Source organism: Microcebus murinus, chromosome 15 (genome assembly GCF_040939455.1).
Source record: "Microcebus murinus isolate Inina chromosome 15, M.murinus_Inina_mat1.0, whole genome shotgun sequence".
In the NCBI taxonomy this organism is placed as follows: domain Eukaryota; kingdom Metazoa; phylum Chordata; class Mammalia; order Primates; family Cheirogaleidae; genus Microcebus; species Microcebus murinus.
The window spans coordinates 43,457,239-43,480,704 of record NC_134118.1 but is presented as its reverse complement, the minus strand read 5'-3'; the positions used below and the strand labels follow the sequence as shown (position 1 = coordinate 43,480,704).

Genomic DNA, 23,466 nt, shown 5'->3' with positions numbered 1-23,466 from the left:
TAGAGACGGGGTCTCGCTCTTGCTCAGGCTGGTTTTGAACTCCTGGCCTTGAGCAATCCGCCCGCCTCGGCCTCCCAAGAGCTAGGATTACAGGCATGAGCCACAGCGCCCGGCCAGCTGCTGTTTTATGAGCAATTTTGTAAGGATTTGGCCGATTTCATTCATTTTTTTAAAGGGTTTTATTAAGCCTAAGCAGCCAATTGCAAATTAGGAAAATTGAACTTTCTAAAGGATAAAGTTACTCCTGCTTACTATGGAATCCTCAGAACAAAAGAGGATTTCACATACATTATGTGTGCTGGCTTTATTTTAAGATATTGGCATTTCTGTAGCTGAACTCTATACACATTAAGTTGGGGCATAGGGAAGTTGGGCTTGATGAGAAGAATTCTAATTAAAAATAAAACTTTATCCCATAGGATAAAGTCATCCATAGGATGAAAACTTCCTGTCACTGGTTGAACAATGACAAATTGCAGCGATGAACTGGATGGGTAGTTCTCACTCTTGACTGTGTGTTAGAATCATCTGTGGTAATCCAGGCATTGTATTTTGATGTCCTGCCAGCAGGAAGAGCAACTTTGTAGACGAGATTAATGTGTGTAAAGTTCATTTTCCTGGGCTTTAAGATCCATCCTTATGTTTTCTAAGGTTCTGATGTTTCATTTATCTAGAACTTGAACGTCTTCAGAAAACCATGGCTAAATGATATTCGCTGGAATTGCTTGAGAAGTAACATCATTTGCCATCTCAAATGTTGGTGTATTCTTTCGGTTTTGTTTTAGAACCACAATCCCCCCTCCCACCCACCACCACCAAACACATTTGGTTTTGATCTGAGCACTTTCCAAGGATAAGCTTGTGATTGTGTGGAACAGACAAAGTTAAATTGCTCAGTGGAAGCCAGCCTGGGTTACAGGCCTGGGTCCTCACCTCCTGAGCCCACTGCCACCTGGGAGCCACTTCGAAAACTCCGCGGAAACATAATGTGGATATCCTCAGTCTAAAACTAAGGGTTTCAAATTGTAGGTTGGGATCCCTTAGCACAAGGACTAGTAAACTTTTTCTGTAAAGGAGTAGAGAATAAATATGTTTGGCTTTGTGGGTCACACTTTTTCTATTACAGTAATTGAACCTGTGGTTGTACAAAAGCAGCCATAGATGATATGTTAGCCGAAGCGTAAATAAATGAATATGGCCAGGCCATGTTACAATAATGATTTGTGGACAGTAGAATTTGAGTTTCATATAATATTCACATGTCACAAAATATTATTCTTCTTTTGATTTTTTTAAAGCACTTAAAGATGCATAGACCATTCTTAATTTTCAGGCTGTGCAAAACCAGGTGGGGGGCTAGATTTGGCCCACAGGCTGTAGTCTGCTGGTACCTGTATTAGTATAATAAGAATCTCTGGATGTGGAGCCCAATCATCATTACTTTTTAGATCTGCTCAGATGGGTATAACATGCAGTCAAGATAATGCATTCCTGCAGTAATGGGCCATGACATCAGTGCACTGGGTTGTTGCTGACATTAAACAATGAAGTTGTATAAAATAGATGAGACTATATCAAAGTACATTACACATGGTAAGGGCGGGTAATATTTTGTGGAATTTTGTCTCAGACATGTGTCTGTGTGCAATGAGTTGTAGTATACGTTCCCTATGTCCCAATACATGTATGATTTTGTTTTGAGATTGATGCACCTGGCTATACCCGATCAGAACACCCAGCTGCCAGAGGGTTTGAAGGAATCAGTAGCTCAGACACACCTGAAATCCATTCAAGGTGCTCACAAGCCATTGGCCAGTTGGTTCCTGTAGTACAACTTCATCCAGCTCATATAGGTTCATCAATGCAGTGGGTGTATCTATGTGTGCTGTGTCATTAAAATGGCTTGGGAGTTCTGAGAGAGAATGCTTTAAAAAAAATAAAGTTAGCCAATTGGGTAATTACAAGTAGGCTCTATACCTTTGAAAATACACAAGAGGTTAAGGACGAATAAAACAGTATGTATCAAAAGGTCAGAAGCAAGGAATCATACAATAAAAATATAGATGATAACAGAAATAAGATAACAAAATGTCAGCTGTGAGTTCATCAAGGTATATGGATTAAATTTCTGTATTAAAAGACAAAGACTTTTGGATCGAGTCAAAACAGATAGGTTAAATAAGATCCCAACAAATGTATACTACATCAAAGGAAACACAAAATAAAAGAATATAAAATGTGTAAAAAATAAATGGGCAAGGGTATATAAGACAAAAATACATATAAAACTAAACAGACACTCTGGGAGGCCGAGGCGGGCGGATTGCTCAAGGTCAGGAGTTCAAAACCAGCCTGAGCGAGACCCCGTCTCTACCATAATAATAGAAAGAAATTAATTGGCCAACTAATATATATAATATAAAAATCAGCCGGGCATGGTGGCGCATGCCTGTAGTCCCAGCTACTCGGGAGGCTGAGGCAGGAGGATTGCTTGAGCCCAGGAGTTTGAGGTTGCTGTGAGCTAGGCTGACGTCACGGCACTCACTCTAGCCTAGGCAAGAAAGCGAGACTCTGTCTCAAAAAAAAAAAAAAAAAAAAAAAAACTAAACAGAAATCATAATATTAATATTAGACAAAGTAGAATTAAAGACAAAGCCATTGCAAAAATGAGGAGGATTAACTTATATTGTTGAATGATATATTTCACAATGATTATTAGGAAATTGTGGACCATTATAGCCCAAAATAATATAGCAACAAGAAATATAAAACAAATGATGAAATTGGCAGAAATACATTAGCAGTGAGAAATTTTAAGTTTTCTCCTATTATGACAGATCAAGGAAGCAAAAAACAAACAGTGAAAAGATATGAAATATGTCCACCTAGCAATCACAAGCTATTCATTTATACTTCTTTTTTGCTAACAAATTGATGAAGATAGATTTTATTATGTGTTCTTCCATTCCCATACACTCATTTTAAAAGGACATTGCTGTATCGCCTGACAAAATGTTTTTGAGATCTGTACTTGACAGAATTGTTCAGGAAAGGTGTCAAGAGGCAAATTTTTGTGATATTTCTCCTAGCAAGATGCAACTTCACTGCCATGATCCATCTTCTTAGTTGCCTCAAATAGCTATACTATTCATGCTTTGTGCTTTGTACTTATTTTCTTTTATTTTGATTTTTTAAATATAATCATTACTGGGAAATAAGTAGTCACATCAAATGGAGGCTTCCAGCTTTAATAAATTATCTAGTCCATATAAAAAAAGGAGTAAAAGACTAATTAATAGTCACGCAGCTAGAGTTATTTAGCTGCACCAAAAGAGGAAGACAGAGCATCAACTTTCATTAAAGGCTTTACCTTGGTGAAAGCACAAGCTGAACAGTGAGTGACAATGTCACAAGAGTAAGGAAGAGCCAACCCTGGAACATCACTGTGTATGACAAAGGTAATATAATATTTCCACTAACGTGCACATATTTTAGAGTGAAACTGCCTGGGTTCAAACTAATCCCACTAGCGACTATCTGAAATCTTGTAAAATTTACTTAATCTTTCTGTATTTTTGTTTCACCATTGTAAAATGGGATAACAGGTTCTACCATATAGAGTTACTTACTGGATCAAGTAAATTAAAAATATGTATAATTTTTTTGCAGAAACGAAAAAGCTGATCCTAAAATTTGTATGAAATTGTTAGGGATCTAATTAGCCAAAACAATCTTGAAAAAGAAGAATGAAGTTGGATAACTCATACTTCATGATTTCAAAACTTACAACAAAATAATAGTAATCAAAATTGCTGTGATTTGGCCCTAAAGATAGACATATGGGTCAATGGAAAAGAATTGAGGTTCCCAAAATAAACCCATATATTTGTGGTCAATTGATTTTCAAGAAGAGCATCAAGACTATTTAATGGGAAAAGAATAGTCTCTTCAATAAATGGTACTGGGACAACTGAACATCCACATGTAAAATAATGAAGGTGAACTGTTGCCCTATAGAGAAATTAACTCAGAATAGACCAAAGATCTAAATATAAGAGCAAAAACCATAAAACTCTTGGAAGAAAATATAGTGATAAATCTGCATGACCTTGAATTTGGCAATGATTTTTTGGATATGACATCAAAATCAGAAGCAACAGAAGAAAGAAATTGATAAATTGGACTTTAAAATTAAAAACATCAATGAATCAAAGGACACTATCAAAAGGAAAAAAAATCCATAAAATGGGAAGAAATATTTGCAAATAGTCTATCTGATAAGAGTCTATACCAAGAACACAAAAAGAACTCTTACAACTCAGCAACAAAAATCCAAAAAAAATTTTTTTTTAAATAGGCAAAGGACTTGAAAGAAAATATGCAAACTACAAATAACCAACAACTACATCATTAGTCGCTAGAAAAATGCAACAATGAAAAACCATATGATACCCTCTGGAATGACTATAATGTAAAAAATGGAAAATTACGAGTGCTGGCAAGGATATGGAGAAATTGAAACCCTCCTACACACAGCTGCCGTGGAAAACAGTTTAGCAGTTTCTCAGCAAGTTACGAGCTCTTCTACTCTTGGGTATATACCTATGAACACTGAATATGGGTTCAAACAAAACTATTACGGGAATATTCATGGCAACGCTATTCACAACAGCCAAAAGACAGAAACAACCCAAATTTTCATCGGATGATCAATGAATAAGCAAAATGTGATGTATCAATACAATGGAATAATATTCAGCCATAAAAAAGAATGAAGTACTGATACATGCTACAATATGGATGAACCTTAAACACATGATCTCAAGTGAAATAAGCTGTATACAAAAGCCTACCTATTGTATGATTCTATCTATATGAAATATTCCAAATAGGTAAATCCATACTGGTAGAAAGCCAATTAGTGGTTTCCAGGGGCTGGGGGAAGTGAGGGAATTGGGAGTGACTGCAAACAGGAATGGGGGGTCTCCTTTTGGAGTGATGAAAATGTTCTGCAACTAGATAATGGAGATGGGTGAACAACATTTTGAATGTATTAAATGCTATCAAATTGTACACTAAAATAGATAAAATGGCAAATTTTATGTTATGTATATTGTACTACTAAAACAATTAAATGTAAGTGAATTACTTACAGCAGTGCCTGGCACAAAATAAGTGCTGTATCAGTGTTGGATATTATTATTCAGAACCTAACTATATTCAGAACCTAACTATATACAGAACCTAATGAATTGTATTATATATAAATTTAGAGATAGAAATACCAAAATTGATTAAGTAGCTATTTATAGAAATTTGTACACTATAAACAAAGATGACATCTTTTTTTCCAGTGCTTATATATAATAATTTGGGTTACAAAGAAATTTTTAATAAATATCCCAAAGAAGAAATAATATAGATCACAATCTGTGACCCACAGTACAAAAATTAAAGACCTCTTAGAAAGCAGAGATTGTGTTTCCTCAGTTTACTTTGTAAAACATTTTAAACTTGTTCTAATTATATAGTATAATTCTTTTTTCAGAATATTTAAAATGTATTAAAAACCAGAAAAATATTTACTCACAATCCCCAAATCCAGAAATAACCCTGGGATGTTTCTTTTTGATATTTTTGATTTGGTTTTAGTTTAGTTCATTTATCACAGAAAATTTCACAGACAAGTGCTTACTAAAGATGTGGATATAATAATAATAGCTGTAAATCTATTATGTAAAAATATAGGTCCCACCTGATACTGCAAGTTCATTTTCTGGGGTGGTTTGGTTATAGGCAGGACTTGATGAGTTTGCTGTTGTAGAAACATCACTTGTTGTTATAGAAATATAACCTGTAAAGACAAGTTGGGAAAATGCTTTAAAATGTACTTCCCAAATAGGTTCATAGATGTTTTCAATAATCTAGAAACCAAAGTAAAACGAAATTCATCCTGAGAATATTAAGCTCAGTTTCCCAATTTAAAATTACTAACAATCAATTTTGAGATGCTGTTCCTTCTTTCCTCTGTCTTAGGACTCGTTCTCCAAAGGAGTTCACAGTGGGGCATCCATTTCTTTCTAAAAACCCAATCTCACACCAAGCTAAAGATATTTATAGGTTTGGCAACAAGTCTACAGCTCATCTCAGGCTGAACTTTGGGGATTCATTGAAGTTTAGAAACAGAAAAGATTTTATATACCGTCTCCTTGGTGCTATATTTAATAGGCATGAGGGCACTGAGGCCCACAGGGGTTCATTGGGTATTCCATGATGAAAACTAATCTGCCACAAAATTCTGGTCATTTGTCATTTCTGAAACTAATAGTTGTTACCGAGTGCCTCCTATGTGCCTGGCAGTTTGTGGGACACATATGTGAGGGCACGAGTTTTGCTTTTAAAGAGTTTAAAGTCATGTGGTCCCTGACACACAGTTCCTGTAACTCTTTCTTGTAACATTTGATGGACAGTTAGAAAGGCTCTCGGATCTCTGAAAGAAAAAGGGATTCCTTGCTTCTTTACTTAGTCATTCTAAACATGTGCTTTTCAGACTGGTGTACCTGCAAGCACACGGGTAAGATGCACAGGGTAATCATGGTCTATCTACACGGAGCACTCGTTTTGCATAAACAGATGAAAAAAATATTTCCTTCCTCCTTTTTCCTTCCCTCCCTCCCTCCCTCCTTTTCTTTTTTCTTTCCTTTCTTCCTTCTTTTCCCTCTCTGTCTCTCCTTCTCCCTCCCTTCACTTCCTTCTTTGCTTATCCAACCAATATCCTTCTGCTCATTAGGAACTGTGCCAGATTCTGGGGCTACACTGAGGAATAAAGCAGCCGTGGTAATAACAGTCCCCTTGGATTTTCTGATTAAACTAGTATATTATGACCTGTAATTCAAATTTGGTATGAATTTTTAAGTGACAACAGAAAATTTTTACATTGTTTTCTTTTTATTTTATTTTTTTTTTTTTTTCTTTTTTTCTTAAGAAACTCCTGGAATTGATAAACATTGTTTTCTTAGAGAGTCCTGGTTTATGTCATCATGTCCTAGCCAAAGTGACAGAATACTGTATATTCCAATTGTTTCTTAGCTTCAGAATCAGATTTTCAATCGACGCTTTAGCGTTTTCCTTGAACACACTGAATTTGCTCCTGTCTCAGAACTTTCACTCTTGCTCTTTCTTCCCCCTGCCATCCTTTTCAAGAATGGCTCCTTGTCATTTTTCAACTCTTACCATAAATGTCACTGACTCAGGAAAAAATTTCCTACTATGCTTTTCTAAAGCAGCCTCTGCATTCATGTCTACCACCTTACCTGGTTTTATTTTCTTTGGATTATTTTTAACTGTCTATTCTTATTTTAATAATTGACTTGTTGTTCTGTTTATGATCTGTGTGTCTTCCCACCATCCAAGCCCGTCCACCCTGCATGGAACCTGCCCGGGAGCTTTTCTGACTTACTGCGGCCACAGGGCCTGGTTCAGCACCTGCCATGTAATTACCGAGCGAAGGAATTCCAGGACTGGGAATCAAGTAATTTTAGAAAAGAACTGATTCTCATTGGAGGATGAACCTCTGATAAATTTAGAATTAAAAAATATTGCCTTTATTGTTAAGACTACTGGAGAAATCAAAATGATCATTTTTTCCCCCGTAGTCAAAGATGTCTAACCTTCTTCACACTTTGCACTTTCACTTCTTCGGTTAATGAGCAAAGCAGGGGAAAAACCTGCTCTTAAACCTTTCTATCATACTATAAAGTAGCTGCATCAAGAGGGTTTCCCTGGAGGGCTTCTAAAGCTACAAAGATGATAGAAGCTTGGGCGCTGAAGGCCACTGTAGCCTTTGGAGTCATCTGGCCCCAGTGGCCTTTTCCTCAAGTGCCATTTAAGGCTTCAATCTACCATCTGCTTGAGTAGCTGCAGAAAGGAAGAATTTATTTATGTTCCAGAAAATTTTTCCAAAGTTTCGGCATCTGTAAGTTGTACAAAGTTATTCCAAATATCGTGCACCATCGCCCCACACCCCCAAACAGGGTGTGCGATGTCCCATTTTGATTGAGGAGTCCCCAGTTTGCCCTTGGGAGCAACATGGAGAATACCTTTTTTCTCATCTGTGTAATAGCTCTGCAAATATTCGAATATATTTTAATGTTACACTGCATCCTTTCCATTCGTTTTCTTTTCTTCAAACTAAATGTTTTCATACTTTCCTACTTAAAACAATATTAGAGCAGCTTTGTTAGTCTTCTGTTTTCCTGTAATTTTCCTTTTTTTCTCTGACTTTTTAGAAATCCACAGTCACATGTTCCTTAGTCTATAATCATTATCATAGCTGCTACTTATTTTAATAATACTTATTAATACTTATTAATGATGGTAATCATTATAGCTCATACATAGTAAACGTAATATTTTACCTTTGTGTTGGGCACCAGAGTAAGCACATGCCATTAAATACTTTGTTTAGTCCTTAAGCTGTTAGTGTGAGGCAGGTACCGACACTGTCTGCCTTTTACAGATGAGGACGTTAAGACAAAGAGAGAGCAAGTAACTTGCTTTAATGTTCTTGAGCCTTTCGTACGTGGAGCCGGATTTGGACCCAGTTCTGTTCCTCATGCCTGTGCTCTTAACCATTCCACTGCTTTATCCCCTAGGGTATCTTAGAACATCCTGGAAGTCTTCCTTATATCCTACAGAATGCTCAGTAGATCCTTGACACTTGCTCTAACTTGGCTATCAGCAATGTCTGATGGGCTCAGTACATTTTTAAGTAACTGCCTGCTTTTGATCTCTGTGCCGGACACTAGCATTTCTAATACATAAGCACTGCATTTGAGAGGATGTTAGCTGTAACATTCTCAGAAAGAGGCCAAAAATAATGTTAATTAAGTACAATTTAATAATAACCCCATGTTGTTTCTTTATTTTAATGAATTGATTTAGATTTCTCCCAAAATTTACACCAACACCTATTTGCATAAGAGGTGTTTTTTGTTTTGTTTTGTTTCCCCTACATACCACCTCAATAATGAACCCAGAGAGGGAAACAAGTCCCCATGTTTCAGAGTTCATGCTGGTGGCTGGTCCCTGTTTGGCACGAGAAGGAGGAAATTATAGTTTTTGAAAACTGAGGACCAAAAAAAAAAGAAAAGAAAAAAGAAATTAACCTCTTTATAGTTCAAACAATGCAACAAATTTTTTCATACAAAGATATTTCTCATAACATTTGATAAAATTCTTTTAATTTCAGCTAGGCAAGAATGGAAGTAAGCCTCCCATACTGAAAAACTGTGATTCAGCCACAATTACTAGGCTCCCTGTGACATTTCTCCCACATTGCTAGCTAAGTCCCCCAAAAATCCATCCTCCAGACTTGAATCTGAGATATTACTCATTTTATTTATTCATTTACATAACATAAAACTAAAATGAGGGGGTTCATATTTTAATCTATGATCGCATATCCAATATACCAGCATCAAGCCAGGAAACATCACTTACCTGACAATAGTAATACAATGATTATTTTTTCATACATCTTGGAGATCACGAGCTGCCTCTCGAAGTCAGTGCAAGAAAACCGCCAAGGACGAATGAAGGTGTCCTTCCCGGGCCTCAGCCTGCACACCGTTATCTCCCAGGCCCACCTTCCTGAGGCTGCCATCAGCTGATAGGCAGGGGCGGCATTTTAAATTACGCACAGTTCTTCAGTGCCTGTTAATAAAGATACACGGACGTCTCCTTAGCTGAGACTATGAACGTGGCAAGCAAAATTTTCATTTCAAGAAACTAGCTGCCACTTGTTAAATTTGCTTTGCAAAGTAAGTGGACGTGGCCAGGCAGTAGTTGGGAGCCACCTGATGGGACTGAGAATCGGACTGTGCAGGTCTGAGGCCAGGGCATGTGCCAGGCGGCGGTCGCTGTCAGGGAGCTTTGAACCTTCTCATTTTTAATACGGAGATACTTGTGGTCCAAGATGAAAGTGACTTCACGTATGTGGAATAAGTAGATTTGAGAACTTTGTCATTTGAATGCCCTGAGGTTTAAAAAACTCTCAAACTCATGATGAGTCACATAGCAATGTTAGAGATGGGAGAGCCAGGAAATCTTTCACTGAATATGGGGTTTTGGACCCCCACAGCTGTGGAACCTGGGAGTTGTTTCTCTCCAAAATATGCCTCACTAAAAGAGCATAAGTGGATACCAAGACAATAAATGCAACAGTCAAGAAACAAAAACAGACAAACCAAAATCCTTGTTGTAAAGTAGGTTAATATGAGGAGTACGGAAATTTGAGGAAGCTCCACGCTAAAGGTAGGCAGAACAAAGAACAACATAAATCAGATCTGAAACCGTTCAAAAGAAGGTGATTGGATACTCCATCTAAATCATCTTACTTCCTGTAAGATATTTTGTGAAAGTCTCCCCTGCCTGACCTAGAAAATCAATTTGCTATGTAAGCAATTGGTCAAATATATCATATCTACATATTTACCCCAAATATGGTTTTTAAAATATCATTTAAGAAGCTGATGTTTGCAGCTTCAGGAAACTAGGCCACAGACAGAAAAAAAAATATTTACTGGAGAGAAGATTGAGATAAATGTCAGCTGAACATTCCAGAGACAGGGGAGCCTGGGATCGAGGGGTTGGTGGGGGCTGGCAGGAGCTGAGACACAGACTTTGGGGGACACTGAGAATGAATGACACAGAGGGGGTCATCCAAGCAGCAGGACAAGAATTTCAAAGCCCCAAGATCCAGAACCCCTCTTAAGGCCCTGCCAAGCCATGCAAAACAATTGTAGTAAAAAGTTAAATTTAAACACTATTTAATAAATCAGTATCTTCCATGAATTAAGTATTTGCTACAGCTGGATATCAGGTTGTGTTGCAAAAATTGTTCTCAAGAGACAGCTTAATAAAGGAGATTTTGTGAATATTCATATGAGCAGTGAATAATTATTTCACATAATTTTATATTGATAAGAGGAGAGCAATTAGCATGAGCTTTAAAAATTCCATTTCCCTTTGAAAGTGAGTAAGTAAACTAGTCACTATTCTCACAATGAACTATTAGGTCAGCAAAAATAGTTAAAGACGTGGAGACTCAGGGTAAAATATGTAAGTGGAAAACAGCAAGATCCAAAATTTGTGTATACAAAAATAAAATTCTGCTTGATTCCTTTTTCCTTTGGGCTGCGGCACCTCTGCCTGGAACATGCTTATTCTCTTCTTAAATAGCCTGCTGAAATTCTGCTTAGGGTCTCAAATAGCACTTCTTCCAGGAAGCCTTCCCTGACTTCCTAAGTCTTGATCAGGAGCCCCTGCTCTGTACTCGAATGGTGCCCTCTTCTTCCCTTATCACAGGACTTATCACACTGCATTGCAATCACCTTTGTGTCCCCACTGGACTATAATTTCTAGGTGGGCACACCCTGCATGTGGCTTTGCTATTTACCACTGAGTACTTGGGCACAGTTGGCAATAAATATTGGTCCAATCAATAATAGACAAACAAATATGGCAGTGTAGAGGAAGGCAACTTCTCCCTGGCAGTCTTAGAGTATCAAGGCTGTTATATATATATATATATATATATATATATATATATATATATATATATAAAATGAATTACTGGGGGTAACCTATGTTATATCTTAGCTTCAGGTTATCCCACAAAAGGAGATCCCTCAATAAGGCAGAAAGGAGAAAAGGAAAAGAAAAATCAGCCTAAAATCCAGCTTTCATACCTTCTTCAGCCTGGACTGATCAGACTCTGAGGACACTTGCTCTCATGTGACCTCCCACTTTCCTTTCCCACAGAATCACTTCGTTCATTATTCTTGAAACCCCTGTAGCCCTGACACATACATGCCTGCTCATTGACACTTGTCTCAGGTTGTTCCGAATGATCCGTTTCTTTGTATTTGTGGGTCCTGTCTCCTTTGTAGTTTCCAGAATCTGGCAGAATATTCTACAGAGGCTGTACCCTCAGTCAGTAAACTCCTGTCATCAGGGCCGCTGAGCAGAAGACTTAGGAAGCCACCTGCATGAGCACAGACCACAAGAAAGGAACGGACGTTTTGCTCCAGGTCACCTGGAAAACTAATCCACCCTTAGTAACCTGGGGAGCAGGAGCTAACCTTGGGTTAAGTAGAGGTTTGTAGCTTCTTTCAGGTGGACATGTTGACACTACCTGGCCTGACTAAAGCAAAGCAAAATCTGGAGGGTTCTCAGTGGGGGAATTGGAGGACAGACACACAGTCTGTATGGAAGTAGAACTATACGATGACCTCTAGTGGCATATCTGCATAATGGAAGGAAAAAAGGAAGCCCCGAAAATGCAACAGAAAAAAATACACATCAGATTACACTTTTCTCTTTCAGGCTTTTCTCCACTGTTTATATTCTTTTTCTTCTTTTTTTTCTTTGTATTCTTCCTGAACACATGTTCAGGATCATCCTAAAATCCTACCTATGAGATACATCGTGCAAACGTGTTAGACAAATCCACATCTTTTGAGAATTTTGAATCTGTGCCTAAAATAAAACAAATACTTTTGAGACATTTGATCCAACATGGAAATCTCATCCCAATTTCTTGGTATTTTATGTCCCTGGGCTATTTTTTGTTTTTTCTTTTTGTCACTGGTTGAGTCACTGCTATGACATAGTCGAAGAGAAGGATGAAGTTCAACGTTGTGAACAGGAAAGTCAATCTGGAAAGATCAACACACACCTTACCTATTTTATGACAGAGAAACATTCGTTCTTGCCAATTACTTACCTCCCAACTATTTCAAGCTCAGATTATTCCTGAAGATAGTTGCATGCTAGTCTTATCTGTTGGTGGAGGAGTCTGGTTTCTATGTTTTGTATGAAGAACAGGGGAGGGACAGGAAAGTTGAGACTCAGTGATTTGTACTATGGCCTCCTTGGTACCTCCTTACCTTAGATTTGTCCAGTCTACTTTGCTAGAGTAATCCAACTAATTTCCTTGACCTTCTTTGTTAGCTTATCATTTCAAAATTTAAAAAATAAATAAAAACACAAAGCAAGACAAATCTGACATTCAAAATAACCCGGTTAGAAAGGCAGAAAAAATAATTATCATTCTTATTTTATACACGAGGAAACTAAGGAGTGGAAAAGAAATTATGAAGGTATTACTTGATTTGATTTGGTCCTAAGTGTTTTGTAAACATATGGATTTAGCTGTCAACATTTAAAAGAAAGTGTATTTTAATTAAAAATCAGGAGAGGATTTAATTAAAACTTTGGCTTCTCCTAACAGAAGATCTGGCAAGAGCAAGCCTGCATGCCCACATGGGGACAATCCACTGTGACACAGGAGTGGCTGCCTGGGGACAGGTAGACTTTCTTGAGTTTGCCAAGGCCTTCACCCCATGCTTACTTCTGTCACTTAGACTAGCTTCTACTGTGATAACACCTCAAAATCTCTGTCCTGCAGCAGCACTGGTTCATTTCCTGTTCACATTATATTTTTACTGTGATGGCTACAGATTCCATGATCCAGACTGAAGGAGACACCCCTATTTGGAATATGCTGTTTTTGTTGCAGAGGAAAAAGAAAAATGGCCAAATGAGGAAATGGCTTTTAATGATTCTGCTCAGACATTCAGCCTGTCATTTTTGCTCCCATTCTGTTGGCCAAAGCAAATCACTGGCCAAGATGACTTCAATGGGATGAGGAAGTATAATTCTTCCAAAGAGGAGTTCTGCAAGTCATATGGCAATGGTGACGACAACACTTACAGGAAGGGCAGTAATTATTGGGAACAACAATACAACCCATTACATTAAGTGATACTCTCTTTCTGGCTCCTTTCTGCATTTGGGTTTGCAAATCAAATTTAGTTAAGAGGCATGTCCAGGGCCTTCTAGTGATGAGGTTTAACCCAGGGCCAAGTTTCCTTTCTTTACAATTATAATGTGATGTGATGTGTTAGAGATGTGTTCAGCAAAGCTCCAGAAGTCAGAAACTCTCATCACTACATGGTGAGGTTAGCAGTGAACAAATCCTTCTGGTTGCTTCTAAGTCCCGCCGAAATCAGCTACCATGAATGATCTTCCTGCCTAGAATTGATAGATCCAGTTGGTTCTACACCCATGTAATAATTCAACAAATGACTAATGAGCAGCAACCAGGCACTGGGTCAAGTGCTGGAGACACAACCTTAAGTAATTCAAGTTCTTCTGCAGGCACTTACAGCTTAACTGGGAGACAAACAAGTAAGAAGGCAATTGCATTATGGAGTGTCAAGTGGTTTACAGTGGTGAGCAAAAGGCACTACAGAGTACATAGAGGGCATCTGACTCAGACTTGGGGTTCTGGAAAGGCTTTCCAGAGCAAGCAATGAGATCTAAAGGGTGAGTCTCCAGGTCAAGGGAGAAGTAAGAAAATTTAAGGCAGAGAAAACGGCATGAATAATGGTCTGGAATTGAGAGAGAGAGAGCACATGCATGCTGTAGTAGTTTTCGAAACTTTGAAATTTTAAATTCACATTTTCCCTTAGAATATTTTGCCCTTTAACTTTGTAAACATGGATTTGGCCCTGTTTCTCCGCATGAATACTGAGGGAGATATATCAGTCAAAGATAAAAAAAAATACATAGTAATTTCTAAGATTTATTTATTTATTTATTTTGAGGTGGGGTCTCATTATGTCACCCATGCTGGAATGCAGTGGTTCACTGCAACTTCCAACTCTTGGATTCAAGCCGTCCTCCCGCCTCAGCCTCCTGAGTAGCTAGAACTACCACACCCAGTTGATTTTTCTTTATTTTTTGTATAGATGGGGGTCTTGCTATGTTGCCCAAGTTGGTCTTGAACTCTTGGCCTCAAGCAATTCTCCCCAATTGGCCTCCCAAAGTGCTCGGATTACAGGTGTGAACCAGTGTGCCTGGCCTAAGATTTATTTTTTATTTTATTTATTAAGATTTATATTTATTGAAATGTAAAATATACAAACTATAAGCATATAATTTATTACTATATACATACATACATATGTGTGTATGTGTGTAATCGTCACTAGATCAAGATATAGGACATTTCCAACATTCCCAGTAATTTCTGTCTTGCTCCTTCCCAGTGAATAACTACCCTTGCATTGAGGTAATCGCCACTTTGACGTCTAACAACATTGATTAGTTTTGTTTGTTCTTGAACTTTATATAAATCAAATTATATAAAATGAATTCTTTGGTATCTGGCCTTTTATTCCTCCAAATAAAATCTGAGAGATTTTATTCAGGTTGCTTTTGCATTAAAAAGCAGGTCTTTTTAAAAATATATATGTTACCGTGGTTTACAAGCTGATTCATCACCCTTTATTGAAAAGAACATCTTTCCCCCACTGAACTGCTGAGGAAGTTTTGTGGTGCAAATCAGGTGACTATGTAATATGTGGGTCTTCTCTGGACTTTATTCTGTTCCATTTTTCTATTTCTACATTTTCATGCCAATACCATATTGTTATGATTCCAGACTTTTGTTGTAGAGTAAGATTCCTTGTTCTTTCACTTTTCTTTTTTCAAGATGGCCTTAGCTATTTTACATCTTTTGTAGGAGGGATGGTAGAGATGCCCTTTTACATATTAATTTTGGAATCAGGTTGTCAATTTTCACTGAAACAATCTTAACTATTTTGGGGAGGATGTAATATTTTAACAATATTGCATTTTCCAATCCATGAATGCAATATTTTCCTCTATTTATTCTGGTCTTCTTTTATTTCTCTCATTGATATTTTGTGATTATTTGTGTAGAAGTTTTGCTTACTATGTGTTAGATTTGTGCTATTATAAGTGCTTTTCTACTTTAAATTTTCAATTGTTTGTTGATATTATATAGAAATACAATAATCTTTCATTTTAAATTTATATATAGTGATCCTGGTAAAATTCACATATTAATTCTAAGTTTTTCATAGTTTTTTGTATATTCAATGTACATAATCCTATTATTCTGCAAATAATGCAATTTTTATGTCATATATGTACACACACACACACATTTATTTACCTATTTTCCTCTGGCTAGGACTTCCAGTAAAATGTTTCATGAAGTGATGCTAGTAGACACCTTTTATCAAATAAGGAAGTTCTACTGCTAGTTTCTGAGAAATTTTATTATGAAATTTTATTCAATTTTATCATTTTTTTTCTGCAGCTATTACAAAGATCACATGATTTTCTTCTTTATTCAGTTAATTTAATGATTGATATAAATTTATTTTTGAATTTTTAAATGACATTTTATTCCTAGAAAAAGCCAATCTAGACATAATGAGTTATCATATTTTATGTATAGTCAGATTCAATATGCTGATATTTTAAAGATTTCTGCGTTTACATTTATGAGAGATAATGCCTTGTAATTTCCCTTTCTTGTAATGTCTTTGTCAAGCTTTGTTAACGGGATTCTACTAGACTCATAAAATGACATAGAAATATTTTTCAATAATACGTGTTTGTGTAAGAATTGAAATTAATTATTTCTTAAATGTTTGAAAAACTTCTATGTGCACATATGGAAATAACATTCATTGGAAATCAAACAGGTGGGGGTGGGGAGGAGTAAATCCACACCTAATGGGTACAATGCACACTATCTGGGGAATGGGCACACTTATAACTTTGGCTCAAATGGTACAAAAGCAGTTTATTTAACCAAAATATTTGTACCCCCATAATATTCTGAAATAAAATAAAAAAAGAAAAATTTCACAATGAAATCATCTAGACCTGAAGTTTTTTTTTTGGTAAGAGAGGTTTGTGTTTTTTTTTTTTTTAGAATATAAATGTAATTTTTATTTATATCATTGAATATAAATCTCCCTTTATCTACTACGAAGAGAAATTAATTTTCATTCTATTGTGGGATTATTATTATTTTTTATTTAAGCATATTATGGGGGTACAAATGTTAAGGTTATGTATATTGCCCATGGTAAGAGAGGTTTTAATTTCTTTAAATTGCGGATTCAATTGGATTCTATGGATACAGTTTCTTTAACAGGCAAAATACTTTTCAGTTTATTTCTTCCATGTCAGTTTTAATAAGTTATATTTTTTCAACAAATTTTCCATTTTCTCTAAATTGTCAACTTTATTGGCATAAAGTTACTCATAATATTCCCTTGTTACATTTTTAATGTTTATCAAGTCTCTAGTGATATCCTGTTTTTCATTCTTGATATTGGTAACTTGTTATTTTCTCTCATGGTTCCTTAATAATTCTTAATATTTTTCAAGAACCAGCTGTGGGCTTTGTTGCTTTTCTCTATTGTGCATAATCTGCTTTCTATTTTATTTATCTCTGCTTTATATTTACTATTTCTTTCATTCTACTTTCTTCAGGTTTATTTAATTTGATCTTTCTTTTTCTAGCTTGTTAAGATATAAAGCTTAGATTATAATTTTTCTCACTTTCTTCTACTCTAATATGAATTTAAAGCTGTAACATATGTATTTTCACTAAGTATAATATTGTAGTTGCATCCCACACATTTTATCATGTTATATTTTCACTATAATTCAATCAAGATAGTTTATAATTTTCCTATTTCTCATTTGACCTATGGATTATTTAGGAGGATGTTACTTGTCAAACATTTAGAGATTTTCTATTTATCTTTCTGTTATTTATTTCTAATCAAATTTCACAGTTATCAGTGAATGTGCTCTGTGTTGTTTTAATTCTTTGAGATGCCGTTTATACTCCAGCAGATGGTTTGTTTGGTAAATATTTTGTGTGCATTTAAAAAGAATGTGTATTTTGTAATTTGTTGGCTGTAATATTCTATATATATCAGTTTGGTCAACTTAATCATGTTTTTATTGATACGTCATCTGTTTTATCTATCACTAAATGGTCAGTTGTTACTGTAGATTTGCTTATTTCTTTTAATTCTGTTATTTTCTTCTTTATATATTTTAAAGTTATGTAATTAGGTGCATATGCATTTAGGATTGTTATATTTTATTATTGGATTGACCCTTTAATTTTTATAAAATGTTGCTTTTTGTGTCTAATAATGCTTCTCACATTAAATTTTCTTTAGTGTGATATTAATATAGCCATACCAACTCTTTTTTGATTAGTATTTCCATGGTATATATATTTTTTATTTTCAACCAGTATCCTTATGGTTAAAGTGTATCTCTTATAGATCATATACAGTTAGATTTTTTCCTTTTAATTTAGTCTAGCACACTTTGTCTTTTAATTGCAGTGTTTAGTCTATTTACATTTAATAAATTAATTTCACAGTTGTATTTAAGTCCAGCATCTTGACTGTTTGGTATTTATTCCTCTGTTTTTTGTTTATTTACAATTTCCTGCCTTCTTTTGTATAAATCAAGTGTTTTGATTTTAGTTGGACAGTTGTGTATTGTTTAGACTGACTTATTATAGTCTACCTTAAGTTAGTAGTTTCATTGATTTTTGAACAATGCAAGAAGCATACCACATTTTTTCTCTTTTTACTTCCCTCTGACATTTGCACAATTGTTATATATTTTTACTTCTATATATTATAAATATCACAAGATATTATTATTAGTTTAAATATTCTTTTCTATTTACCCACATATTTACACTTTCTGTGCATTTTCCAATTCTATGCTTCCACCTGGAATCCTTTTCTTTCAGCCTGAGTAGTTTTCTTTTTTGGTAGTATTGGTCTCTTGGTGAAGAATTTACTCAATTTCTATTTGTATTAAAATGGTTTTCTTTTTCTTAAGCTTTTGAAGTATATCCTCACTGTGTATAGATGTCCAGATTTTCAGTTTTTTTTTTTTTGACACTTTGAAGACATTGGTCCTTTATTTTCTGGCTTCCATAGTTTCTGTTAAAAGTTACTCATCAATCTTATTGCTCCTCCACTGAAGGCAATGTGTTTTTGTCCTCTGGCTGCTTTTAAGATTTTCTTTTTGTTTTAGACTTTTCAGGAGTTTGATTATAATGTGTCTGCTTGTCATTTTCTTTGGTATTTGCTGAACTTCTTAAATTTGGGGTTGATATTTTGAGCAGTTTTGGAAAATATTGACCATTATCCTTTAAATATTATCTCTCTTTTCCTTCTGGAACTTCAATTATGCATACGTTAGAACTTTTAACTGTTATATATTTTTAAATTTTTTCTTACTATGCTTACAGTTTAGATACTATCTAATGACCTCTAGTGATAATTCTGCTGTGTCTAGACTGCTGCTAAACCTATATAATGAGTTCTTTGATTCTGATATTGAATTTTTTCAGTTTAGAATTCACATTTGTTTTTATAAGCTCCAATTCATAGTTGAAATTCTACTCATTTTCATTTATTCTAGGTATGTTTTACTCTGCTTTCTTAAATATACAAATCAGTTATTTTAAAGTATTTGTCTATTGACTAATATGTAGATATCTGTAGTTCAGCTTTAATTTGTTTTTATAGTGGTAAAATATACATACGTAACATAAAATTTACCATTGTAACCTTTTTATTGTACAGTTCATTCACATTGTTGTAAACCACCAGCTTTTATTTTTAAAAATCTTGATTATTCACCACATTTTTCTGTCTCTTTGCATGCCTAATAATGTTTTTCCTCTCATGCAGGATGTTGAGCTTAGCTTTTTAGCCTCCCACTCATGCAGCTTCGGTGGAAGTGTCTTGAGGAAGAGATTCGTCATGTTTTATTGCAGGTTCCTTCCCTCTGGTGGGACTTTGCTCTGTTTTTCCAATTTAGCTCCCCAGCCTCCCCATTATAAAACTCAGCAAGTGTCTTGTGGGGAAAAAAGGCTTTGTGGTAGGGACTTTAGTTCCTCATCTGTTCTGCCTGCCTTGATTAACCACCAGGAGCCCTGACAGCTTTTCTCCCCCTCCTCAACGTCATCTTGTTCTCCTGCTTATAATCTACTGATGCTCCCACATAAGAAGTCAGCCAGTGGGCAAATTCCCCCAGGGAAAGGAACACCCTTCCATGTGACTACATAGCTTCCTGTTATCCCTCATGCCTGCACATGACTATGATGCCAATAATGGAATTTTCCCTGGGATTGCCCCACTCTTTTCACCATTACACCAAATTTGGAGAAGTAGTTGTAGCATGTTTCAAACTATCAATGTGCAGATAGCCAAGGGTCATTTTTAGTGACAGGCTTTCATTTTCTTAAAGTAGAGTCCCAAGAGACTGGTGATATTTCATCAGATTCTAGGACTATAGATCCCAATATCTCCTGTTCTTTCTTCATTCTTGACTGCAGTCTTACGTCAGAGGGCAGACACTGGGTGTCTTGCTGTAGCAATAAATATAGGTGAGTTTCTGCGGGCTCAAGAATAATAAATTAGATAGTAAATTTATTTTTAGATTATAATACATAAGATGCCTATTTCATTGTTACTCTATTGTGTCTGTTACTCTTGCTTCTGACAAACCCATGATGTTAATCACAAGTTACTGAATACTAACCAAGTGTCAGGCTTTATATTAGTTCCTTCTTGTGAGTAATATAGTATTCCTCAGTATGATGATAAGAGGTAAATATCATTCTCCTAACTTGTGGTAGAACCAGGATTTGAACCCCAGCAGTCTGTCGAGACCCAAGTTTTTGCTCTCTAAGCTATACTGCTTCCTATTAGATCACATAACATAAAAGTCAATTAGCTATTGTTTGGAGGAACAGGGATAAGGTCAAATACAAAAATTAGAACGTTGTTTCTAAGCTGCATGCAGGATCAGGTGAAGAGGCTTTTGGATAGAGATCTCTCTTTCAAAAGTGACAGGTGAATACTGTTCAGAGGAGTGAAATTGACTCATATGATTGGGGAACACAGAACGAGGGGTGTGAGTAGTGACAATATCTTCAGCCTGGATGGACAGGCCCTGCAGGGTCTATAATCCTGGCATGGGAACTGGAGATGTGGAGGTGACCCAGGCCATAGCAACACAATTAAGTTCTAGGTTTCTATAACACTCAGCTGGGGCCTTCTAAGAGATACCTTTCACCCAGGAGCCCAGAATCCAGCTCCCTCCCTTTTTTTGAGACAGAATCTGATTCTGTTGCCCTGGCTAAAGTACAGTGGTGTCATCATAGCTCACTGCAACCTCAAACTTATGAATTCAAGTGATCCTCCTGCCTCAGCCTCCCAAGTAGCTGGGACTACATACAGGTGCATGCCATCACACACAGCTAATTTTTTTTCTGTTTTTAGTTTTAGAAGAAAAAAAAAAACAACCTGAAGCAGCAGGGTTTGTCTGGAAGAGCCAATTCAGGCTCACATCTCACTTATGGGAGAGCATGACAGGACTGAAAGGCATATTTAGGATTGCGCTAAGGGTCTCGCTCTTGCTTAGGCTGGTCTTGAACGCCTGAGCTCGAGCAATCCTCCCACCCTGACTTCCCAGAGTGCTAGGATTACAGCCATGAGTCACTGAGCCTGGCCATGCCCTCTTCTTGCAGTATGGCCCTTCCCTTTCAAGGTGGGCCCTTAGTAGACATATGTTTTATTATGTGACCATTAATATTGACTACAGCTGATTAGCTCATGCGAGGACACTAGATACAACTTGAGTCCATCTGATTCTTCTCTGGAGAGACACAGAAGACTGGGAGTTAAAAGCTAAGCCTTATTAATGATGGACCTCTCAGGTGAATAGCAACAAAAATCTCCTGAGCTCCACTGAACTGTCCAGGTTCCCACACTTTCCGATGTCTGGAATCTGTGAGGTAGCCCAGTGTCCTTCCAGGAAATTTTCTTGTTCTGTGAAGCTATTTTGAAGTGGACTTGGGATACTTGTAACCAAGAGTCTTAATTAGGACAGGCCTTGATGTGTCTAATTAGGGATCATTAACAGAATGAAGCAGAGGCCGAGGCTGAGCTGAACTGGCCAGGGACCAAGATAAGCCACTTTATAAATCTTCATGGCACAGTGAAGATGGCAGTGACTGCACTCGCTGATGCCATCATAGATAATTTGGCTTCAAATGACTAAAAGGGCCCTTTTGTGCATGGCTAATCATGTGGGGATGTTTAGCACAATCCTAAATAATGCCTTTCAGTCCTGTCATGCTATCCCATAAGTGAGATGTGAGCCTGAATTGGTTCTTCCAGACAAACCCTGCTGCTTCAGGTTTTTTTTTTTTTCTTCAACTATCTGTCTAGTGTCAAAGGGATTCAATTACCCCTTAGCCTTAAACATACGCCAGTGGATGGCGTTGGCCTTCTGTGACTTGGAGAAAACTCATATTACACAAATCTGTTTCTCATTTATGTGGTTCAGCCAAATCACCAGGGTGGTTTTTTCCCCCCCTCATAGACTGTGACAGTACAGAAGCCTGGCACCCTTTTGGTCTGGGCATTCTATTCAGATCCTGGACATAGGGAGGAAGGAGAAGAAATTATTTGAAAGTTTGGATGTCTTTCTTTGCAGGACAAAAGATCCCAGAATAAGAAATGATGGAAAAAATTATTGTTATTTATATTTTTTTGCTCTGCCTCCCTCCCTGAAAAAGTCATTTTTAAATACTCAGTCAAATTCTATGTTACTAGACTTATATCATATTAGTTGGTATGATTTAATGAGTCATATAGTAATGTTTCTAATGCACCGCCTGTGATACAAATTGTAACTGATGCTAAATATAGTTTAAAAGAATAAATAAGATAATATGTCATAAGAAAACAAATGTGGGAGGCGGAGCAAGATGGCGGACGAATAACACCGCCAGACAGAGGGTCTCTACAGAAAAGACCAATTCTAGCAGAAACTAGAGGAAAGAAGCAAGAAGACGAGCATACAGCGGACAAGGGCCGGAAGGAGGGGTACCTGAGACCCCGGGAGACTCCACGGGAGGAGGCTGCGGAGGAGAACTGGAGGCTGAGACCACCGGAGCAGCCCGGAGACCAGCGGCAAGGGTAGGTGGATCGGCTGTTTCCCCTCCCCTGCATTCGGGACTGCTGGCGGGCTCCCCAGTGGGTGGAGAGACCTGCGGACATCAGCCCAGAGACTGCCGCCGCTTGCCAACGGTGAGCCTGTAGCAGACGTGGCACCAGGTTCCCAACTTCCCCCGGGCACCTCCGTGTGCACGGACCCGAGCCGCGCGGCAGGCGCCATATTGCCTCCTCCTCCCCTCCGCCGACCCTACCCGCGGCTGCCCAGAGAGACAATACAGCCACCAGCCGGAGGCACCTCCAGGGAACGGGACCTTCCCGTTTGGGACCCCGCCCGCCCTCCCAGGTGCTGCTGGCACCGTGTTCCCAGGAAAACGGCGCCGACTCAGAGGCTGAGAGACATAGATCCAGCTTGGGCTCCCTGTGGGTGAATTAGGACCGGAAATCCTCTCCCTGGTGGGAATACAGTTTGAACTCTGGGACCCAGAGGTCGGACCTGCAGACCAAATCCCCTGCACCGAGGGCTAGCATTGCCCCGGGCACAGAAGGATTATACGCG

At 37.2% G+C, this 23,466-nt stretch overlaps 1 protein-coding gene across 1 annotated transcript in view; it reads right to left on the bottom strand.

The window, feature by feature from the left end:
* GYPA (glycophorin A (MNS blood group)) overlaps nt 1-23,466 on the bottom strand; it is a 56,303-nt gene that overhangs the window by 17,393 nt on the left and 15,444 nt on the right. The window contains exons 2-3 of the mRNA XM_012783802.2: nt 9,502-9,667; nt 5,756-5,854 (exon numbers count right to left, since the gene is read on the bottom strand). Of these exons, the coding sequence (XP_012639256.2) occupies nt 5,756-5,854; nt 9,502-9,667 (265 nt within the window). The remainder of the gene's footprint in view (nt 1-5,755; nt 5,855-9,501; nt 9,668-23,466) is intronic.